Genomic DNA, 18,608 nt, shown 5'->3' with positions numbered 1-18,608 from the left:
GGCCATGCTTACAGGAGAGCTGAACCTCCCCTAACAGGTGGGAAGCCTTCCGCTCTCCTCGGAGCACCCCTGTGAAGTAAAACACTGTAACAGACTGACGGAGACTCATGCATGCTTCGGGTTTTTTTTGTTTGTTAAAATTTTAAGACTCAGAGGGAAAAGAAATACCTCTCCTCCTTGGAGAAAAATCCCATAACCTCGGACATCGAATGAAGTAGTGTCCGGTAATCTCAGAATAAGCTCACAAAATGGCCGCCGACAACAAAGAGGAACACGAACTCGCGCTCCCTTCACGTGGGAAAGGTTGTCCTGGAATGGCGATTTACACCTCAGACTAGCTCAGAGAACTAGTAGCTGAAACAGCAGGCAGCACTCACACCCGTAGCAAAATAACTAAATGCCACAGCAGAAGAGAGAAGAAAAGAAAATCAGCACTCACCCTAGAGAGCCAACGGACAGTCTGCAACGAAGTCTGAAGCAGCTGTTCACCTCTCCACCATCAGCCCTGAAACTGGGAGCACCAGTATCTTTCCTAAAGCCCACGGATAACAGCACCTGCACCTCCAAATCCATGCTTTAAGGGCTTTTTTAATTATTAACTGGATGGAGGAAGGAGAATGGAGACAGGGCAAGAACGGGTAAAAAGGTGGGAGAGGGACATGGGGTTACTAGGTGTACCCCCTAAAGGTGGCACTGCTCAGCAACTCACCCCAAAGCTCTACTGAAATGAGAGACACAGAACAGGAGCTGGCAACAGATGAGACCAGGAGCTCGAGAGACCGTCCATCTGCCTGCTGGAGATAGAGAATACTGACTGACCAGGGAGAATTCCGTCCCATAAGGAAGTGCAATTCAGCACGCTCTCTCTCCACCTGCTGGTAGATGGACACAACTCACAAGATTCATCTGCTTCTGATTCTAAGGAAAACTAGTATGTAGCAAGTGTTCTCCGAAGACCACACTGCCGCCTTGCAAATCTCTTCAATGGAGGCAGAGTGGAAATGGGCTACTGAAGTTGCCATAGCTCTTACATTGTGAGCAGTGACACAGCCCTGAATGTCAGCCCAGCCTGAGCATATGTGTAGGAGGTACAGTCAGTATATTTGGTGATGGGAATTCCTAATCTGTTAGGGTCAAAGGACACAAAAAGCTGGGAGGACTTCCCATGAGGGTTTGTATATTCTAGATAGTATGCTAGAGTACGTTTGCAGTCTAAGGTACACAGAGCTGCTTCTCCAGGGTATGTGGCATAGGAAAGAAGACAGAAGTACAATGGATTGATTCAGGCACAATGCCAGAACAACTTTAGGGAGGAATTTTGGGTGGATTCAGAGCACAACCCTGTTGTGGTAGAACCTGGTATAAAGTGGGTCGTTTGCCGACTCTTCTGGCAGAAGTAAGCGCTATTGGAGTTTGCGAAGGAGCTGGATTGGCTGTCTTTAGGTCCAGGTGACAACAAGAGGGGGCCTTTACAACTACAAAGCGGCAGTCCTACCACGATATGTGGGAAAACAGGCATGTGCCTCAAGAGGCATAAACAAAGGGGCAGTTCCTGCCCTTTTGAAGCAAGTGAGAAGCGTTGAGTGTGCTACTGAACTCTGCAGAAGAGAAAAGGCAGTGGGAAGAAAAAGATTTCAGAACCTGTGGTGGTTAAGGGACTGATGGATTTGCATTTATAAATGATATCCTCAATCGCCACTACCGTGACAAATGCGAGTACTCTTTCTATATCAGAAACTTCCCTATCTTCGTGGGGGGGGGGGGGGGGGGGGGATACATCTTCACCCCCCCCCCCCCAACAATTGGATATATCAACAGCTGACTGGTGCCTCCAAGCAAGAGGGTACCGTCGATCATTCTAATTCCTCTATGGGTGTTGCAAAAAATGTTGCAGAGCCTTTGGTTCCAATTAATTTAAAGGACTGTAGGATTCTCTCATGTTCCCTTTTTGCCCCATTGAATCAGTATCAGCTGCTTCTAAACAGGAAGTTTCCCTGAAGGACATTTATGATGTTTTGTTTAAAATAAAAACTTCCAAGAGATTATCACTTTATAGTAAATTCACTGTGGAGAAGTTAGACAGCAAGAGTCTTCTGTTAAGGATAGTTTTGTGATGCACATATAGTTGGAGAATTTTGAAAATTCCATAAAGGCTTGTAATTTGCTGTTTATAAATTTTCCTATTACACATTTTCTTTCCCCGATGGAACTTTTCAAGATGTATATGAAAGATGTAATTCAAAAAGCATTTAATCCAGCTGATATAAAGATGTACGACAAATCAAGAGGGTGATTTTTATAATCCAAATTCCTATAATAGTTTAGAGCTTACTAAATTCCTTTATTCTTCTAAGGATGTAATTGAGAAATGATCTACTATATTGGTCTATTATTTCTGTTGAGAAAAAAGTGGTAATTCTTAAAGTATATTTTAAAAAGAAAGATTTTAGTGTTTCCAGGCCAACACAATTGTGTTGTAAAGCCTTCCTACAGCGCAAGACGAAGGTCCTGGCTGTGGGTGGCACTTCCTTTTTTAAATTAGTAACGTACAAAAGCAAATCTTACATTTTCTTGGAACCTAATCATTTGGAAGTGTTTCTGTCTTCTAAGTAACTAATATGAAATACACTATTCTTTAGCCAGTTTGCTTTGTTGGGATATGTTATTTGTTATTGTACCTGTACAGCTATTATGAATGCTTTTCGACTTTCCTGTTTTGTTGTTTTTTTTCCCCCCTAGACTCTAGCGAATCCCATAATGTGGACTTCATGTATGATTATATTTCCTTGAAAATTATGATTTATATTGTTATACATTTTATTGGTTTATTGTGGATGCTATATCTATAAATTCAATTAAAAAAAAGATCTACCTCCCTTACATGTGACCTTAAGAACATAAGAATAGCCATACTGGGTCAGACTAATGGAAATGTGCAGATAGGACAGGTCCCTAGACCTCACGGAGGTCTAGCCTATTACCAAGTGCCAGGCCCCCTTGGTGGTGCGAGTGGGGAGCAGATTGACCCTCTTCTGACGAGAGTGGGCCCACATCACTTTGGACCAGTGGGTTGTGGACATGGTCGAGAAAGGATACCTCCTCGTCTGCCCCATTACCAAGGCCTTCATGCATTCCTCATATGGCTTGGAGCAAAAGTGACAGGCTGTCACCCTTACTCTCAAGCATCTGTTAGAAACTGATGTTGTGGAGCCAGTGCCTTTAAGAGTGCAGTTTGGGTCATTATTACTAACTATCCATTATCATTTACCTATTGCTGTTTAATTGTTATTCTATTCATACTTCTCAATTGTATAATTGTACCTCTTGTACTGTAGCCTTATTACAGATTTATTGTAAGCCACTTTGAGCCTGCAATCAGTGGGGAAAATGTGGGATATAAATGTAATAATAAATAAATAAATTATTCCATGCATGTAGGTCTACTCTGCTGCTCGAATCAACTCGGGCCAGGGGCACCGGTGTCTCCAATACCCCTACATTCTCAGGTGTGCTTTTCTTTTTCCCCCAGCAACAGCTTTATGCTCTGTGCCAGGGCATAAAATTAAGCCATATAAAGCCAATTTATTTATTTTATTTTGCTGAATTTATATCCCACATTTTCCCACCTATTTGCAGGCTCAATGTGGCTTACAATATAATACAACTACAATCATATTGATGGAATAGAGAATCAGAGTTTATATAACAGATAAGGTGCAGATAGGGTTTGTTTTTGTTTTTTTAAACAAACACTATGTTTGGGAGCTGTCAAACAGGGTGAGCAGGCAAGGAGGGGTGGGGGGATGGAAGCCCACACCCTTCAGGCAGGGTCCCATAGGACCGAGCTATTAGCTTCACCCATTGAAGCACGACTGGGGGCAGTGGAGCCAAGCTCTGAATTTGACCAGGTCCAGTCCAAGGACTGGATAACCTGAGGGTGGCCCTTAGGCTCACAAGCTCTGCGGCAGTGGCTGGCAGAGCAGGGAGCTAGGCCAGGGACCAGGAGCACCAGACAGCATGACCTACCCATCTGCCAATGTAGAGAAAGGTAAAATTATGTCTTACCTGAGAATTTTCTTTCCTTTAACGCAGATGAATCCAGGAACTAGTGGGTTAAAGTCCCCCTACCAGCAGGTGGAGACAGAGATAAACAAACAAGGCAGTGATGCCAGACGGCCAGCTCCTTCTTCAGTTAGTATGCCATTCGTAAGCATTTACCAAGGCCAAAAATATGAAACCAATAACCAGAAACCATCCTCACTATGAAAAACAGAGAACCAAATAAGAACTTTGAAATAACTGCAACTTGATCCAGAAATCAGAATTCTTTCCGTGTTCCCATATCTGTCTGAACTCTGCAAAAGAGAACCCGGAAGGAAAAAAATAGCCACACTGCGCGGAAAATGAAAAAAATGTCGGCTGAACTAGGGAGGGATCCTGGATTCATCTGCTGCGTTAAAGGAAAGAAAATTTCAGTAAGACATAATTTTACCTTCCTTGTCAATTGCAGCAGATGAATCCAGGAACTAGTGGAATGTACCAAAGCATTCCTTAAGTAGGATGGGAAGCCGAACCTCCCCGCGCCAACACTCCCGCCCCAAAACTCGCATCCTCCCGAGCAGACACGTCTAGCCTGTAATGCTTCGCAAAAGTATGACAGGATGCCCAATTAGCCACCCAACAAATCTCTTCCAGAGATAAGGCCAACGCCTCCGCCCAAGAAGCCACTTGTGCCCGAGTAGAATGCGCCTTCAGGGCCACTGGAGACACCCACCCTTGTAGCCGCTCCAATGGCTTCCCTAATCCAGCGAGCAATGGAAGCCTTAGAAGCCGCCTCACCTCTTTTCGATCCCAAGAGCATAAAGAGATGATCTGAGCGTCGAAACTCGTTAGAGATCTGCAAGTACCAAAACAAGGCTCTCCGCACATCCAGGAAATGTAGCGAGGCAAAGACAGAAATTAAACCGCCTGATTGACATGGAAAGCCGAAACCACGGCACCGTCCAAATCGACACCCCTGCTTCAGAAAACTGTAAAAAAGGATCTGTGGAACACAAAGCCTGAATTTCAGAAATCCTCCTAGACGAAGCAATGGCCACCAAAAATAGTGTGAAGTGTTAGATCCTTCTCAGAAACCTATTCAACGGCTCAAACGGTGGGCCCTGGAGGGCTCGCAGTACCACATTCAAATGCCACGCCGGGCATGGCTGCCGCAGAGGAGGCCGAAGAGCCCCGCGTAGGAAACATACCACAGCAGAGTGAGCTGCTAAAGAGGAACTGTACAGTTTGCCCCTAAAACAAGCTAGCGCGGCCACCTGCACTCGAAGGGAATTATATGCCAATCCCTTTTGAAGGCCATCCTGAAAGAAATCCAGAATAACCGGAATGTCCGTCCGAAAAGGCAATTCAGCACACAAAGCACACCATGACGAGAAAGCTTTCCACACTCGCGCGTACAATGCTGAAGTAGATTGCTTTCGTACCCCCAAAAGTGTGGCAATGACTGGTCCTGAAAATCCCTTCTTCCTCAGCTGCCGCCTCTCAATAGCCAGGCCATAAGATCAAAGCAGGAGGGATTTGCCATCTGAACTGGCCCTTGATGCAGATCAGGAGTCACCGGAAGTCACAATGGTGGCTCTCAGAGTGCTCAAATGAGATCCGAATACCACGGCAGTCAGGGCCCACTAGAACGACCGGACCTCGATGCCACCCTATGCGGCAAAGAACTCTCCCCATCAGAGGCCATGGAGGAAAAACATACAGTAGTTGTTCTGGCCATGTCTGGAGAAGAGCGTCCAATCTTGCGGATGCTGGCTGCCGTTTGCGGCTGAAGAACTGGGGAACTTTGGCATTGCAAGTCAAGGCCATGAGATCCATTACTGGTCTTCCCCAACATTGACAGATCAGCGGAAAAGCCGAGTCCGACAGCGTCCATTCTGCAGCATCCAAAAGAATCCAGCTGAGAAAATCCGCTTGAACATTGTCTTGACCCGCAATGTGCGCTGCCGACAGACTCTGAACATGCGCTTCTGCCCATACTAGAAGACGAGACGCTTCCACTGCCAAGGGAAGACTACGAGTGCCCCCCTGCCGATTGATGTAAGCCACCGTCCAAGAATCCACGAACCGCATGCCCCTGCAGAAGGTCCTGAAAACTCTGCAGCGCATCCACAACTGCTCGCAACTCCAGAAAATTTATCGGCCAAGTCGCTTCGAGAGGGGTACACGATCCCTGGGCTACTCGATGAAGACAATGGGCTCCCCAGCCCACAAGGCTGGCATCCGTCATGACTAACACCCAATTGGGAAACGCCAGAGAAACACCCTTGTACAAACTGGCTGACCGGAGCCACCACGCGAGACTGTCCCTGGCCCGGCTCGACCAAGGAAAGCGTAGTTGATAATCCAGCGACGTCAGCAACCATCTGCTCAAAAGGAAATTCTAAAGAGGCCGCATGTGAACCCTTGCCCATGGAATGACCTCCAAGGTCGCCGTCATGGAACCGAGGAGCTGAACATAGTCCCACACTCGGGGAGCGCGACAACTCAAGGTCCATACCTGAGAAAGCAATTTGATCCTTCGCCCCTCGGGGAGAAACACCTTTCCCCGCTTCGTATCGAATTGCACTCCAAGATACTCCAGACTCTGAACCAGATGACTTGTCCATATTGACTACCCAACCTAAGGATTGCAACACCACAATCACTCGGTCAGTGACCACTCGACTCCTCTGCTGTCATCGCCCGAATCAGCCAGTCGTCGAGATATGGATGCACTCGAATCCCCTCCTTCCGCAGGAACGCTGCCACCACCACGACCTTGGAAAAAGTGCGTGGGGCAGTGGCCATTCCGAAAGGAAGAGTCCAAAACTGGAAGTGCTGACCCAGCACCGCAAATCTGAGAAATCTCTGATGGGGCTGACAAATGGGAATGTGCAGATAAGCTTCCCTCAAATCGAGAGCCGTCAAAAACTCGCCTGGTTTAGCAGCAGCAATAACTGCCCTTAATGTCTCCATGCGGAACTGACGAACCCGCAAAAACTGGTTTACTTTTCTGAGATAGAGAATAGGCCGAAAAGCCCCTCCCTTCTTTGGAACCACAAAGAAGATGGAGTACCGACCTGTGCGCCTTTCAAAGAGAGGAGGAACAGGCACGATGGCCCCTATCCTTAGCAGGTCTCGAAACACTGCAGAACCGCTGTCCTCTTGGCCCGCGATACACAGCAGGACTCCAGAAAAAAGTCTGTGATGGGAGAGAAGAATTCTAGCTTGTAACCTTCTCACACCACATCGAGGACCCACTGGTCCGAAGTAATTCTGGCCCACTCTGGAAGAAACAGAGAAAGCCGAACACCGATCTGCTCTCCTCCCGAGTGGACCTGCGCCCCATCGCTGGGAGGCCCGAGAAGGAGCCCCCTGACGAGAGGGGGGGTCCAACCGGACGTTTCTCGCTGCGAAAGAAGAACGCTGCCCAAAACAAGGATGCTGAAAGTCTGCGTTGGACGCCCCGGGCAATACCGGCGCGTCTCTCTGAAACGTGACCTTGAGGCTCCTTTCTAGGTCTTCCCAAAAAGCAATTTCCCTCGGAAAGGCAATTTAATGAGCCGTTGCTTAGAGGCCATATCTGCGGCCCAATGACTGAGCCACAGAAGACACCGAGAGGAAACGGTCAAGGCCATGAGTTTGGCCGAAGAACAGACCAAATCATACAATGCATCCACCAAGTACGCCAGCCGAATATTCATCAGCGACATCTGAGGAGTTCCCGGCATATCAAACTCCAAAATCGAATCCATGACAGAATGTAGCCAACTGAGACAAGCTCTAGCCGCATAAAAACTACAAACAGAAGCTTGAAGTGTCAAATCGGCCACCTCAAAGGCACGTTTTAAAGAGGCCTCTAGCCGTCTGTCTTGCATATCCTTAATTGCCACACCACCTTTCCCTGGAAGAGTAGTCTTCTTATTGACCGCTGTCACCAGGGCATCCACCCTAGGTAGAGCAAACTGCTCTAAACGGTCCCCTGAAACCGGATACAGCCTGGCCATAGCCCTGGCTACTTTCAGCCCCCCATCCGGATCCACCCACTGGGCCAAAATCAACTCTTCAATAGCTTCATGTACCGGAAAGGCCTTAGAAGGCCGTCTGGTACTAGCTATCTTGGGGTTGACCGCCTGAGAAGCCACAACCTCAGGGTCCTCTATATTCAGGGCTTCCAGCGCCTGAGAGATAAAAAAGGACAACTCCTCCCTATGGAAAATTCTCACAGCGAATGAGTCCTCTGGATGGTCATTGAGGACACCGTCCTCCATGTCCTCTACCCCCGTCTGCTCCGAGAGAGCCACCACAAAGGAAGCTGCAGGCGACCGTATGCTGGACCCCTCCCCAGACCCCAAAGAAAGCCTAGGCTTTTTAAGGGATGAGAAATCCTCTGGGGAAAAACCCAAAATCTCTTGGTTAACCCCAGACCCCGTGAGAGAATCAAAGGCTGAAGCTGTCGCAGCCGCGTAAGGGGGGCAAGGCCCTTTTTCAACAAAAACGCCTGAAGTAGCAAAATAAATTCTGGCGAAAACCCCTCCCCCGCAACGGAGGAGGTCGCAGCCATGGCACCTACACCAACGCCCACAGTGCCTGAGCCCCCCCCCCCCCCCTACCAGCGGAGAAGCTTTGCCCAAAACCGCTACCGGAGCAGACTCCATAACTGATCGCAAAATGGCGCGAGAATCTGGGCGGGAAACATGCTCTTTGGGGGGGGGGGGGGGGGGGGGCACGGCACTGTTGAGTCTGCAAAGGCCCACTGCCAAACGCCATTTCCTGCATCGGGAACAGCATTTTACCACCTCCATTGCCATCGCCCGTCCCTGAACAGGAACCCAGCAGGACTTACCCCGGACCGGGAAAGCGAAGGAACTGACAGCTCAGCTGAAGGAAAAAACCTCTCCGACTCCACTTCGAGGCAGTCTCAGACAAGCAGGCAACAGAAAACAGGACTCTGACAGCAGTAACACAAACCTGTTCTCAGCAAAAATACACTCCCCTGTGTTTCTCTTTTAAATAAATTCTATGGTTGTTTTGTTTTTTTTTAGTGAGGAGGCAGAAACAAACAGAAGGAAAGGAACAGCAAAAGCCTGTTCAGAGGGAATTTGAGGTGCAGCAGGGACGCAACTGCGTATGCTGCCAAAGGGGACACCACCAGTCCGCCACCCCCGGCTCAAACTGGCCACCGGCCCAGGAATACCCTCAGAGGCCTTGGGCCCAGGAGCACCCTCAGAGGCCTTGGGCCCAGGAGCTGGAGAAAAAGCCGTCCACCACCTGCTGAAATAGAGACATACTAACTGAGGAAGGAGCTGGTTGTCTGACATCACTGCCTTTAGTTTATCTCTATCTCCACCTGCTGGTAGGCAGACTTAACTCACTAGTTCCTGGATTCATCTGCTGCAAGGGACAAGGAAATACTCGATCTTTCCAGGGACCACCACCAGCTAATACCAGTGAGGTCACTGGTAAAGCCCAGCTTTTTTTCTTTACCGCTATCTGCAGGTAGGAGGGGATAACACCCAGTTGTGCAAAACAGTATAACTGAATGCTAAGGAAAAAGGTGCAAGAGCAACACAAAGGGCAGGGACTGGGAACTCAATGGGGCTGAGCCATACGTTATACCCGATGGTTCATCTGGTGATATTGATGAGCAGCAGAGCAGCACTCTGCACTTGACCAGATCCAGTCTGTGGATCTGGAAACCTGTGCACAACTAACTGAGCAACCTATCATCTTCATGGGAGGTAGAGAAATACTGGAGCTTTACACCGAGTACCAGCAACTTATATAGCAGTTATGTCACTGGGTAAGTTTGCATTCGTACCCCATATTTTCCATCCTAGTGGGAAGTTCAGTGTGGCTTACAATTAACTTAGGTGAAAACAGATTACATGTTAAAAGGTCGTATGGTGAGACTGTTTCTCTACCTCCATCTGCTGGCAGGAAGGGATAACACCTGCTTGTTAAGAATGCTACAGCCCAAACGCTGAGGCAGTGTTCTTTAATACAAAGAACTGAGGGCCAATGGCAACTACTCTGCCTCTCTACCCAGTGTCAGGCTCAGAACAGAAAGGGTAAGTTGATTGGGGGGGGGGGGGGGGGGGGGGGGGGTGGAGCTGTATGCTTGAAGGACAAGTAGTTCTCAACAGACAAAAGAGAATGCAATTGGAAAAAGACAACTTTCATATATATATATATATATATATATATATATATATATATATATATATATATATATATATTTTAATTAAAGTTTGAAGGTGAGCTGGTGGGGATGTGTTTATTTATTAGGTCTGCCATCTCCATTTGGGCAGCGGAGCCATGGCCCTTTTCCTATCCTGGACAGAATTGCATATCCCCTCTAAATACTTAATTATCCCAACCGTGAATCTGCTCATGACAGTGTTACACAGTCAAGGCAGTATAAACCTATGTAATTAGAAAGGAACCCAGTATTTAGTAGTTAAAGAAGGGAAAATTAGGTTCTTACCATGATAATTTTCTTTCCTTTAGTCATAGCAGATGAAGCCATTACATATGGGTTGTGTCCATCAACCAGCAGGGGGAGAGAGAGAGCACTCAACTTTTCACAGTGCCTCATGGCCAGCTAGCTCCACTGCCTCTTCAGTATTTGAAGCTTCCAAAGCAGTATGGCAAACAGCAATGGGAATAACATGAACTTTCCTCACAGCGAACGATGGCCCCTTAACAAGGGCATAAACTCAAAAAAGGAGGGAATGAACTCATCCTCCTGGAGGGAATAAACTCGTCCTCCACTTTGTATAAACAGAGGGAATACTTGCATCCTCCTGGAGTGAATAAACTCATCCTCCCAAAACATGAACTGGAGGGAATGAACTCATTCTCCTATAACTGTAACAAGAATCCTGAAGACTGTTTTCCGACTCCCCAAGGAAGGAATATAACTTCAGGAAACAAGAACAGCACCTAAAATCAGAATCACTGCAATACAGACAATCATACAGGGAGGGCTCATGGCTTCATCTGCTATGACTAAAGGAAAGAAAATTATCATGGTAAGAACCTAATTTTCCCTTCCTTGTTATCAAGCAAATGAAGCCATTACGTATGGGATATAACAAAGCAATCCCTCAATAGGGTGGGAACAAGCCACACCACGCGCTAGCACCTGTGCTCCAAAACACGCATCCCTCCTGGCAGCCACATCCAGCCTGTAATGTTGGGCGAAAGAGAGCTTAGAAGCCCATGTTGCAGCACTGCAAATCTCATGAAGAGATAGTGCTCCAGTTTCCGCCCAGGAAGAAGAAATCGCTCTTGTGGAAAGTGCCTTAAAGGCTTCAGGCGGAGCCCGGCCAGACAGCAGATATGCTGAAACGATAGCTTCTTTGAGCCAACGGGCAATAGTGGCTTTAGACGCTGAAGACCCTCTGCGAGGACCTGCAAACAGCACAAAAAGATGATCAGAGGTCCTGAAAGAATTTGTAATTCGCAGATACTGCAACAGAGTCCTGCGCACATCCAAAAGGTGCAACTGCCCAAATGAATCTGGAAACTCCTCCTCAACAAAGCAGGGAAGAAAAACAGGCTGGTTTAGGTGAAACGCTGAAACCACCTTAGGCATGAAGGAAGGCACGGTCCGAACCGTGACCCCTGACTCTGAGAACTGCAGAAAAGGGTCTCTACAGGACAGCGCCTGGAGCTCTGACACCCGTCTCGCCGAGGTAATGGCCACTAAAAAGACGGCCTTCAGTGTCAAATCTTTCTCTGAAGCACGCCGAAGCGGTTCAAAGGGAGCCCCCTGAAGGGCCTTCAATACTAACCCCAGGTTCCAAGCTGGACAAGGAGCCCGCACGGGAGGACGGAGCCGACGCACCCCTCTAAGAAACCGTGCCACATCTGGATGAGCAGCTAAGGACACGCCTTCAACCTTGCCACGCAGGGAGGCCAATGCTGCCACTTGCACCCGCAGGGAATTATAGGCCAAGCCTACTTGTACACCATCCTGCAAAAAGTCCAGAATTGGCGAGACAGGAGCCCGCAACAGAGAAAGCGCTCTTGTAACACACCAGACTTCAAACTGGCGCCAAATCCTGGCATAAGCCATGGAAGTGGAGCGCTTACGGGCCTGCAGGAGAGTGGAAATTACCTTATTTGAGTAGCCTCTCTCTCTCAATTGCGCCCTCTCAATCACCATGCCATAAGACCAAAGCGGCAGGCGTCCTCCATGGCCACCGGACCCTGTGAGAACAGGTGCGGAACCAGAGGTAACGGAAAGGGAGCCTCCAACAGCATCTGTCGGAGGTCCGCATACCAAGGCCCCCTGGGCCAATCCGGGGCGATGAGCACCACTTCTCCTGGATGCAGCTGAATCCGCAGGAGCACTCGCCCTATCAAGGGCCACGGAGGGAAGACATATAGCAAGCCCAGGGGCCAGGGTTGAGCCAAGGCATCCAACCCGGCAGAGCGAGGATCCCTCCATCTGCTGAAGAAGCACGGGACTTTGGCATTGGAACTGGTCGCCATAAGATCCATCACTGGCTTGCCCCATTTGGCACATATCTGCAGGAATACATCGTCTGCTAGTTCCCACTCCGCTGGATCGATCTGATGCCTGCTTAGATAGTCGGCTTGCAGGTTGCTCTGACCTGCAATGTGAGCTGCTGACAGGGACTGTAGATGCAGCTCAGCCCAGTGGCAAATTTGTTCGGCCTGCGCGGCCAGTGCTCTGCACTGGGTGCTGCCTTGTCGATTTATGTAGGTCACTGCTGTCGTGTTGTCCGACAGAACTCGGACAGCCAATCCTTCCAGGGTTGAGTGAAAAGCCAGAAGAGCCTGGAAAATCGCTTTCAACTCCAGGCGGTTGAGAGACCACTCCGACTCGTCGAGCGTCCACAGACCCTGGACATTCTTCCCCTGGCAATGTGCGCCCCAGCCCTTCAGGCTGGCATCTGTCACCACTAGGCACCAATCGGGGAGCGCCAGAGGCATTCCCCGAAGCAACATGCTGTCCGAGAGCTACCACTCCATACTGAGGGGGGCCACAGGGAGCCAAGAAAGTCTGCACTGATAATCCTGAGATACTGGAGACCATCGTTGAAGTAGAGAATACTGTAGAGGTCTCAGGTGCGCTCTCGCCCATGGCACCACTTCCAAGGTGGCCATCATCGATCCCAACAGCTGGACAATGTCCCAAGCTCGAGGGCGGGACATCCTCATGAGCAGACGGACCTGATTCTGAAGCTTGCACCGCCTTTGTTCAGGAAGAAACACATAGCCCGAGGCTGTGTCGAACCTGGCCCACAAATATTCTAGAGATTGCAAGAGGGTCAGGTAACTTTTGGCCATATTGACGACCCAGCCCAGAGATTGAATGACTGAAACCACTCTGGCTGTAGCTAAATGACTCTCTTTTTCTGAGTCTGCTCTGATGAGCCAGTCGTCTAGGTACGGGTGAACCCCCGGATACCCTCTCGTCTGAGAAAGGCAGCTACTACCACCATTACCTTGGAGAAGGTTTGGGGAGCTGTGGCGAGGCCAAAAGGCAAGGCCTGAAACTGGAAATGTTTTCCCAACACCGCAAACTGCAGAAACTTCTGGTGCGGGGGTCAAATTGATATGTGCAAGTAAGCTTCTTTCAGGTCCAGAGACGTGAGAAACTCTCCTGGCTGTACCGCCGCAATGACGGAGCGCAGGGTTTCCATGTGAAAATGCCGCACTCTTAAGGACTTGTTTAGCTCTTTTAAGCCCAGGATCGGGCGAAAAGTAAATGGAGTAGCGGCCTACACCTTGTTCGGCGGGAGGCACCGGGGTCACAGTCCCTATCTGGTACAGACTGTGGAAAGTCTCCTCTAACGCCGCCCGTTTGGCAGCAGAACCGCATCGGGACTCCATAAACACGTCTCTCACCGGGACATCGAATTCTATTCGGTATCCGTCTCTGATCAGGTCCAAGACCCACTGATCTGCGGAGATTTTGGCCCACTCCTCGAAAAAGAGGAAAAGTTTTCCTCCGATGACAGAAAACGAGGAAGGGGCCGGCGCACCATCATTGAAAGGGTTGCCCCTGAACTCCAGGCCTTGAACCGGCAGCTGCGGAACGTTTGTCCGAGCGAAAGGAGTTTCTCTGCTGAAAGCGGGCACGCGAAGTGAACCCAGCAGCACGCCCCAAGCGGTACCTTCTAGCTTCACGGAAAAGGTCTGTAAGAGGAGCGGACCGCCTGACCCTTAGAGGAAGGCTTCGGCCTATCTTCGGGCAAGCGCTGAGGTTTGGAATCCCCCAGGCCTTTAACAATGTTTTCCAGCTCCTCGCCAAACAGGAGAAGGCCTTGAAAAGGCAACTTCACCAACCTTTGCTTAGAGGCTATGTCCGCCGCCCAATGTCATAGCCAAAGAGTGCGGCGAGCCGCCACTGGTACAGCCATTTGTTTAGCCGAAGCTCTGACCATATCATAAAGGGCGTCAGCCAAAAAGGACAAGGCCGACTCCATCCGCGGAGCCACTTCAGATAAGGTCTCCGCTCCATCACCGGGCTGTTCCACTGCCTGCTGTAACCAAGCCAGGCAGGCTCTAGCAGCATAACAACTGCATGCAGACGCCCGAACAGTGAGACCTGCCAAATCAAAGGACCGCTTCAGAGCTGAATCAAGCCTGCGGTCTTGAATATCCATCAGGGCAACACCTCCTTCAACAGGGAGGGTAGTTCTCTTTGTCACAGCCGTGACCAGGGCATCCACTTTAGGCATTGCAAAGAGAGCCAAATGTTCCTCACTCAGAGGGTATAATTGCCCCATAGCCCTGGCAACCTTCAAAGGTACCTCGGGGTCAGCCCATTGAGCCGAAATAAGCTCTTGGATGGAGTCATGCAAAGGAAAGGCTCGAGCAGGCTTTCTGGTACTAGCCATCCTTGGATTAACAGAGGAGGCTGTGCCACTCCCAGGATCTTCAATCGAGAGGGCTTGTAAGGCATCTGAAATAAGCGCTGGCAGCTCCTCACGGGGGAAAATCCTAACCGCAGACGGATCATCAAGCTCCTGTGGCAATTCTGCACCCGACTCTGGCTCCTCAGCCCAAGAAGTTCTGCCAGATCCCTCAGAATCCTCATAGCCCGACCACGGGGGGGAAAAAGGGGGGGGGCGCCACACTCAGAAGGGGAATTAGCCCTTCTGCGTTTATCAGGATAAGAAACAGGCAAAGCCAACTCCAAAAGGCCAGGATCCACCGGGGGGAAAGGCAGAGGGTCCGAAGATCCTGTGGAAGAGCTCTTTTAAGCATGTACGCCCTATGCAGCATTAAAACAAAATCAGGGGAGAAAACCGCTCCCTGACCGCCCGGACCCTGCCCAGGGCTATCAGCTCTATTATTAGCCTCACTCAGAGGACACCCCCCACCCCCCTGGATTCAGGGCTCTCCGTCGCAACGGAGGCCGTGCAATGTGGAAAATCCAAAATGCTGTCCGCTGCCAGCTCATACAGCAACAGATCGCCGCTCGCCATGCTCGGGCCGGCTCTACCGTCTGTACAGCACGAATTACAGAGCCCCGCTGCTGATTTGCACTTGCCACATTTAGAACAGCGCTTTACAGTCTCCGCAGCCATCGCCGAAAACGGCGGTAAAATTCAAAAATGGCGGTTCACGCCAAAACCGTCCCGATCGCGGGCCCGCCCCAGAGGAGTCAGAAAACACTCTTACCTCACTAGACCGAGTATCACAGCTCCGGTCCTGCAGAAGAATCTCAAGAAAAAAAACCTCTTTTCCAAGATCGCTGCACTAAAGCGCAACGCGTCTTTAATTTTTTTTTTTTTTTTTTTTTTTAACGCTGTGAGGAAAGCAGAGGCAAAAGAGGTAAATAAAAACACTCCGGAGGCTCAGATAAGTGGGAAAGGCAGGGAAAGGCGAACCAATGTGCCCGCATCCACTGAGTGGGAAAGGACAGGAAAAAGCAAGCTAATATGTCCACATCCACAGGGGCATGGGTAAGGCAGGGAAAGGGCTGACCTATGTGCCTTCAAAGTGAAGCTGCTATAGCCTCTAACACCCCGGCTAACAACTGGCAAGCCAGGAGCCACCCTCAGGCAGATTTTTGATGGAGCTCGAAGAAGCTGCAGCCACCCTGCTTGGGGAGATAGAGAATACTGTAGAGGCAGTGGAGCTGGCTGGCCATGAGGCACTGTGAAAAGTTGAGTGCTCTCTATCTCCCCCTGCTGGTTGATGGACACAACCCATACGTAATGGCTTCATCTGCTTGATGACAAGGCAATATAGTTTATTAGCATTAATATCTTACTCAAATGTACTGAGAGCAAGGGCTAGCATATTTCTACATTCCCCTCTTGCCGGACCTCCAAAGGCCGGCACACATGACTACTAGTTGGCGTGGCCATCCTTTCCAAAGGGCTCTTAGAGTTCTGCGGGGGGATGTATAGGGTTGAGGTGACATGGGTGGTCTGGCAAGGGCTAGCATATTTCTACAGATGGATATCATTGACATACACTGGTCATATCAGTGTCATGGCCCTGCATAGGAAGATATCAGCTCTCCTTCAGCCTATTAGAATTCAAAATAGCCTCAGTTTAAAAATTAATGAAGACCACTGTGCTAGGGAATTTAGTTTATAAAGTTAACTATACTTCTACTCTGATATAAAACCCCATAAAATATTCTGAGAACATACCTAGATTCAGATCTTGACCTGGATTTTGATCTAGAACGTCTGGATCCCTCTTTGGATCGTGACCTTGCTGGAGATCGAGTAGGAGAGTGGCTGGCAGACTTCCCAGACCGACGTGCACTTCCGCTTCTTGAAGCGGAACGGGACTCCTGCACACAGATATTGAATACTTACAATACATCCATTTACTAAACGGCAACGCAATGAAAAAAACAAAACAAAAACAAAAATTGATAAACAGCAAGCTGAAGTGAAATAAGTGGCATTTAATTTGAAACTATTACTTGTATGAGCAGTTATAACTATAACTGCCTTAAAGTTCCCTGTTAGTTGTATTTTTTTTTTTTTACCCTGCATATACTCTCTATTAAAAAGATAATGCATGCATGTGTTGAGCAAAATATACAGGGACACAGAAACAGACTAGTAATTACTTAGCGTAGTGCTTTCTGATTCCAGATTACTTCTTATCTTAACTTCATTTCTATTTCTTTTCTTCATTCTTCCGTTTCAAATTCTGACTTCTTTTCATCTTCCCCACTTCAAACAAATTTCTCAATATTCTATAAGTGGGACTTCTGGTCTGATAATTAGCATGCATTCTTTTTTTTTTTTTTTTTTTCAAAATTCAGCTTCACTTATTCCTTAGCTTCAAATAATTCTCATTTATAAAACTTGTCAAATGCCGACTTCCGCATTTTCCTTCTTCAATATTAACCTTAATAGAAAAAGAACAGGATGAAGCAAATTTAAAAATTCCAGGATCAAATCTAGTGCCAAAGCTGAAACTAGAAAAAACACCATATAACTGGAATTTTAGCTAAAATTTTAACTGCACATTAAGACAAGTGAAAAACAAAAACAAAAAAGCTTACCAAAATTTACTACCTTCCAATATCTCCAGAAAGGGAAAAATCACTTCCACTGTTTAAAAAGGATGCACCTAAGCATTTATGTACTGCACATTTCCAACAGCAAAAATACAAGTACTGTATTTTAGCTTTCAATATTAAATGCCCAATAGTAACAAAACAAAACAAAAAAAAAAACACACCAGGAAAATGGTGACATTATATCAACTGTCTGAACCAAGCGGGGGGGGGGGGGGGGGGGGGGGGGAAGACACTGTAGGTGATCTTATAATTGTATTATAGCTACAATAAAGATCGCTGTTCAGGTAACAAAAGAGTCCTTTAACTAAGCCGCACTAAAAGTGGCCGGCGATAGTTACAGCATGTGGATTCCCACGTGCTCCAGCCACTTTTAAGGCGGCATGAAAATGGGAAAATTAGGTTCTTACCTTGGTAATTTTCTTTCCTTTAGTCACAGCAGATGAATCCATTACAAATGGGTTGTGTCCACCTACCAGCAGGGGGAGATAGAGAACACTGAAAACCATAGTGCTTCCTGGACGGCTAGCTCCATCTGCCTCTCAGTATTTGAAGCTTCCAAAGCAGTGTTAAACCACAAAGTAGCATAACATGAACTTTCCTCACAGCGAAGACGCCCCAGAACAGGAGCAATAACACAAAGGAGGGACGAACTCAACCTCCTGTAGTAGAACAGAAATCCTGAAGACTGTTTTCCAACTTCTCCCAATGAGGGAACATGTCTGCAGGAAAAACTGAACACAAAACAGAGGCAATCAGGGAGGGATCATGGATTCATCTGCTGTGACTAAAGGAAAGAAAATTACCAAGGTAAGAACCTCATTTTCCCTTCCTTGTCATCAGCAGCAGATGAATCCATTACCAATGGGATGTATCAAAGCAATCCCTAGATAGGGCGGGAACAAGCCACACCACGCGCAAGAACTTGTGCTCCAAAAAGCGCATCCCTCCTGGCAGCCACATCTAGCCTGTAATGACAGGCAAAAGAGAGCTTAGAAGCCCAAGTAGCTGCACTACATATCTCTTGAAG

General features: G+C 48.3%; 1 protein-coding gene across 2 annotated transcripts in view; it reads right to left on the bottom strand.

Annotated features, from left to right (window-relative positions):
* TRA2B (transformer 2 beta homolog) overlaps nucleotides 1-18,608 on the bottom strand; it is a 292,195-nt gene that overhangs the window by 238,608 nt on the left and 34,979 nt on the right. For both annotated transcript variants that reach the window (XM_030210189.1, XM_030210190.1), the window contains exon 2: nucleotides 16,692-16,837. In XM_030210189.1, coding sequence (XP_030066049.1) covers nucleotides 16,692-16,837 — 146 coding nt within the window. The remainder of the gene's footprint in view (nucleotides 1-16,691; nucleotides 16,838-18,608) is intronic.

The sequence above is a fragment of the Microcaecilia unicolor genome, chromosome 7 (genome assembly GCF_901765095.1).
Source record: "Microcaecilia unicolor chromosome 7, aMicUni1.1, whole genome shotgun sequence".
Classification (NCBI taxonomy): domain Eukaryota; kingdom Metazoa; phylum Chordata; class Amphibia; order Gymnophiona; family Siphonopidae; genus Microcaecilia; species Microcaecilia unicolor.
Note: the sequence above shows the minus strand (reverse complement) of the source record. Positions and strands in the feature narration are given on the sequence as shown.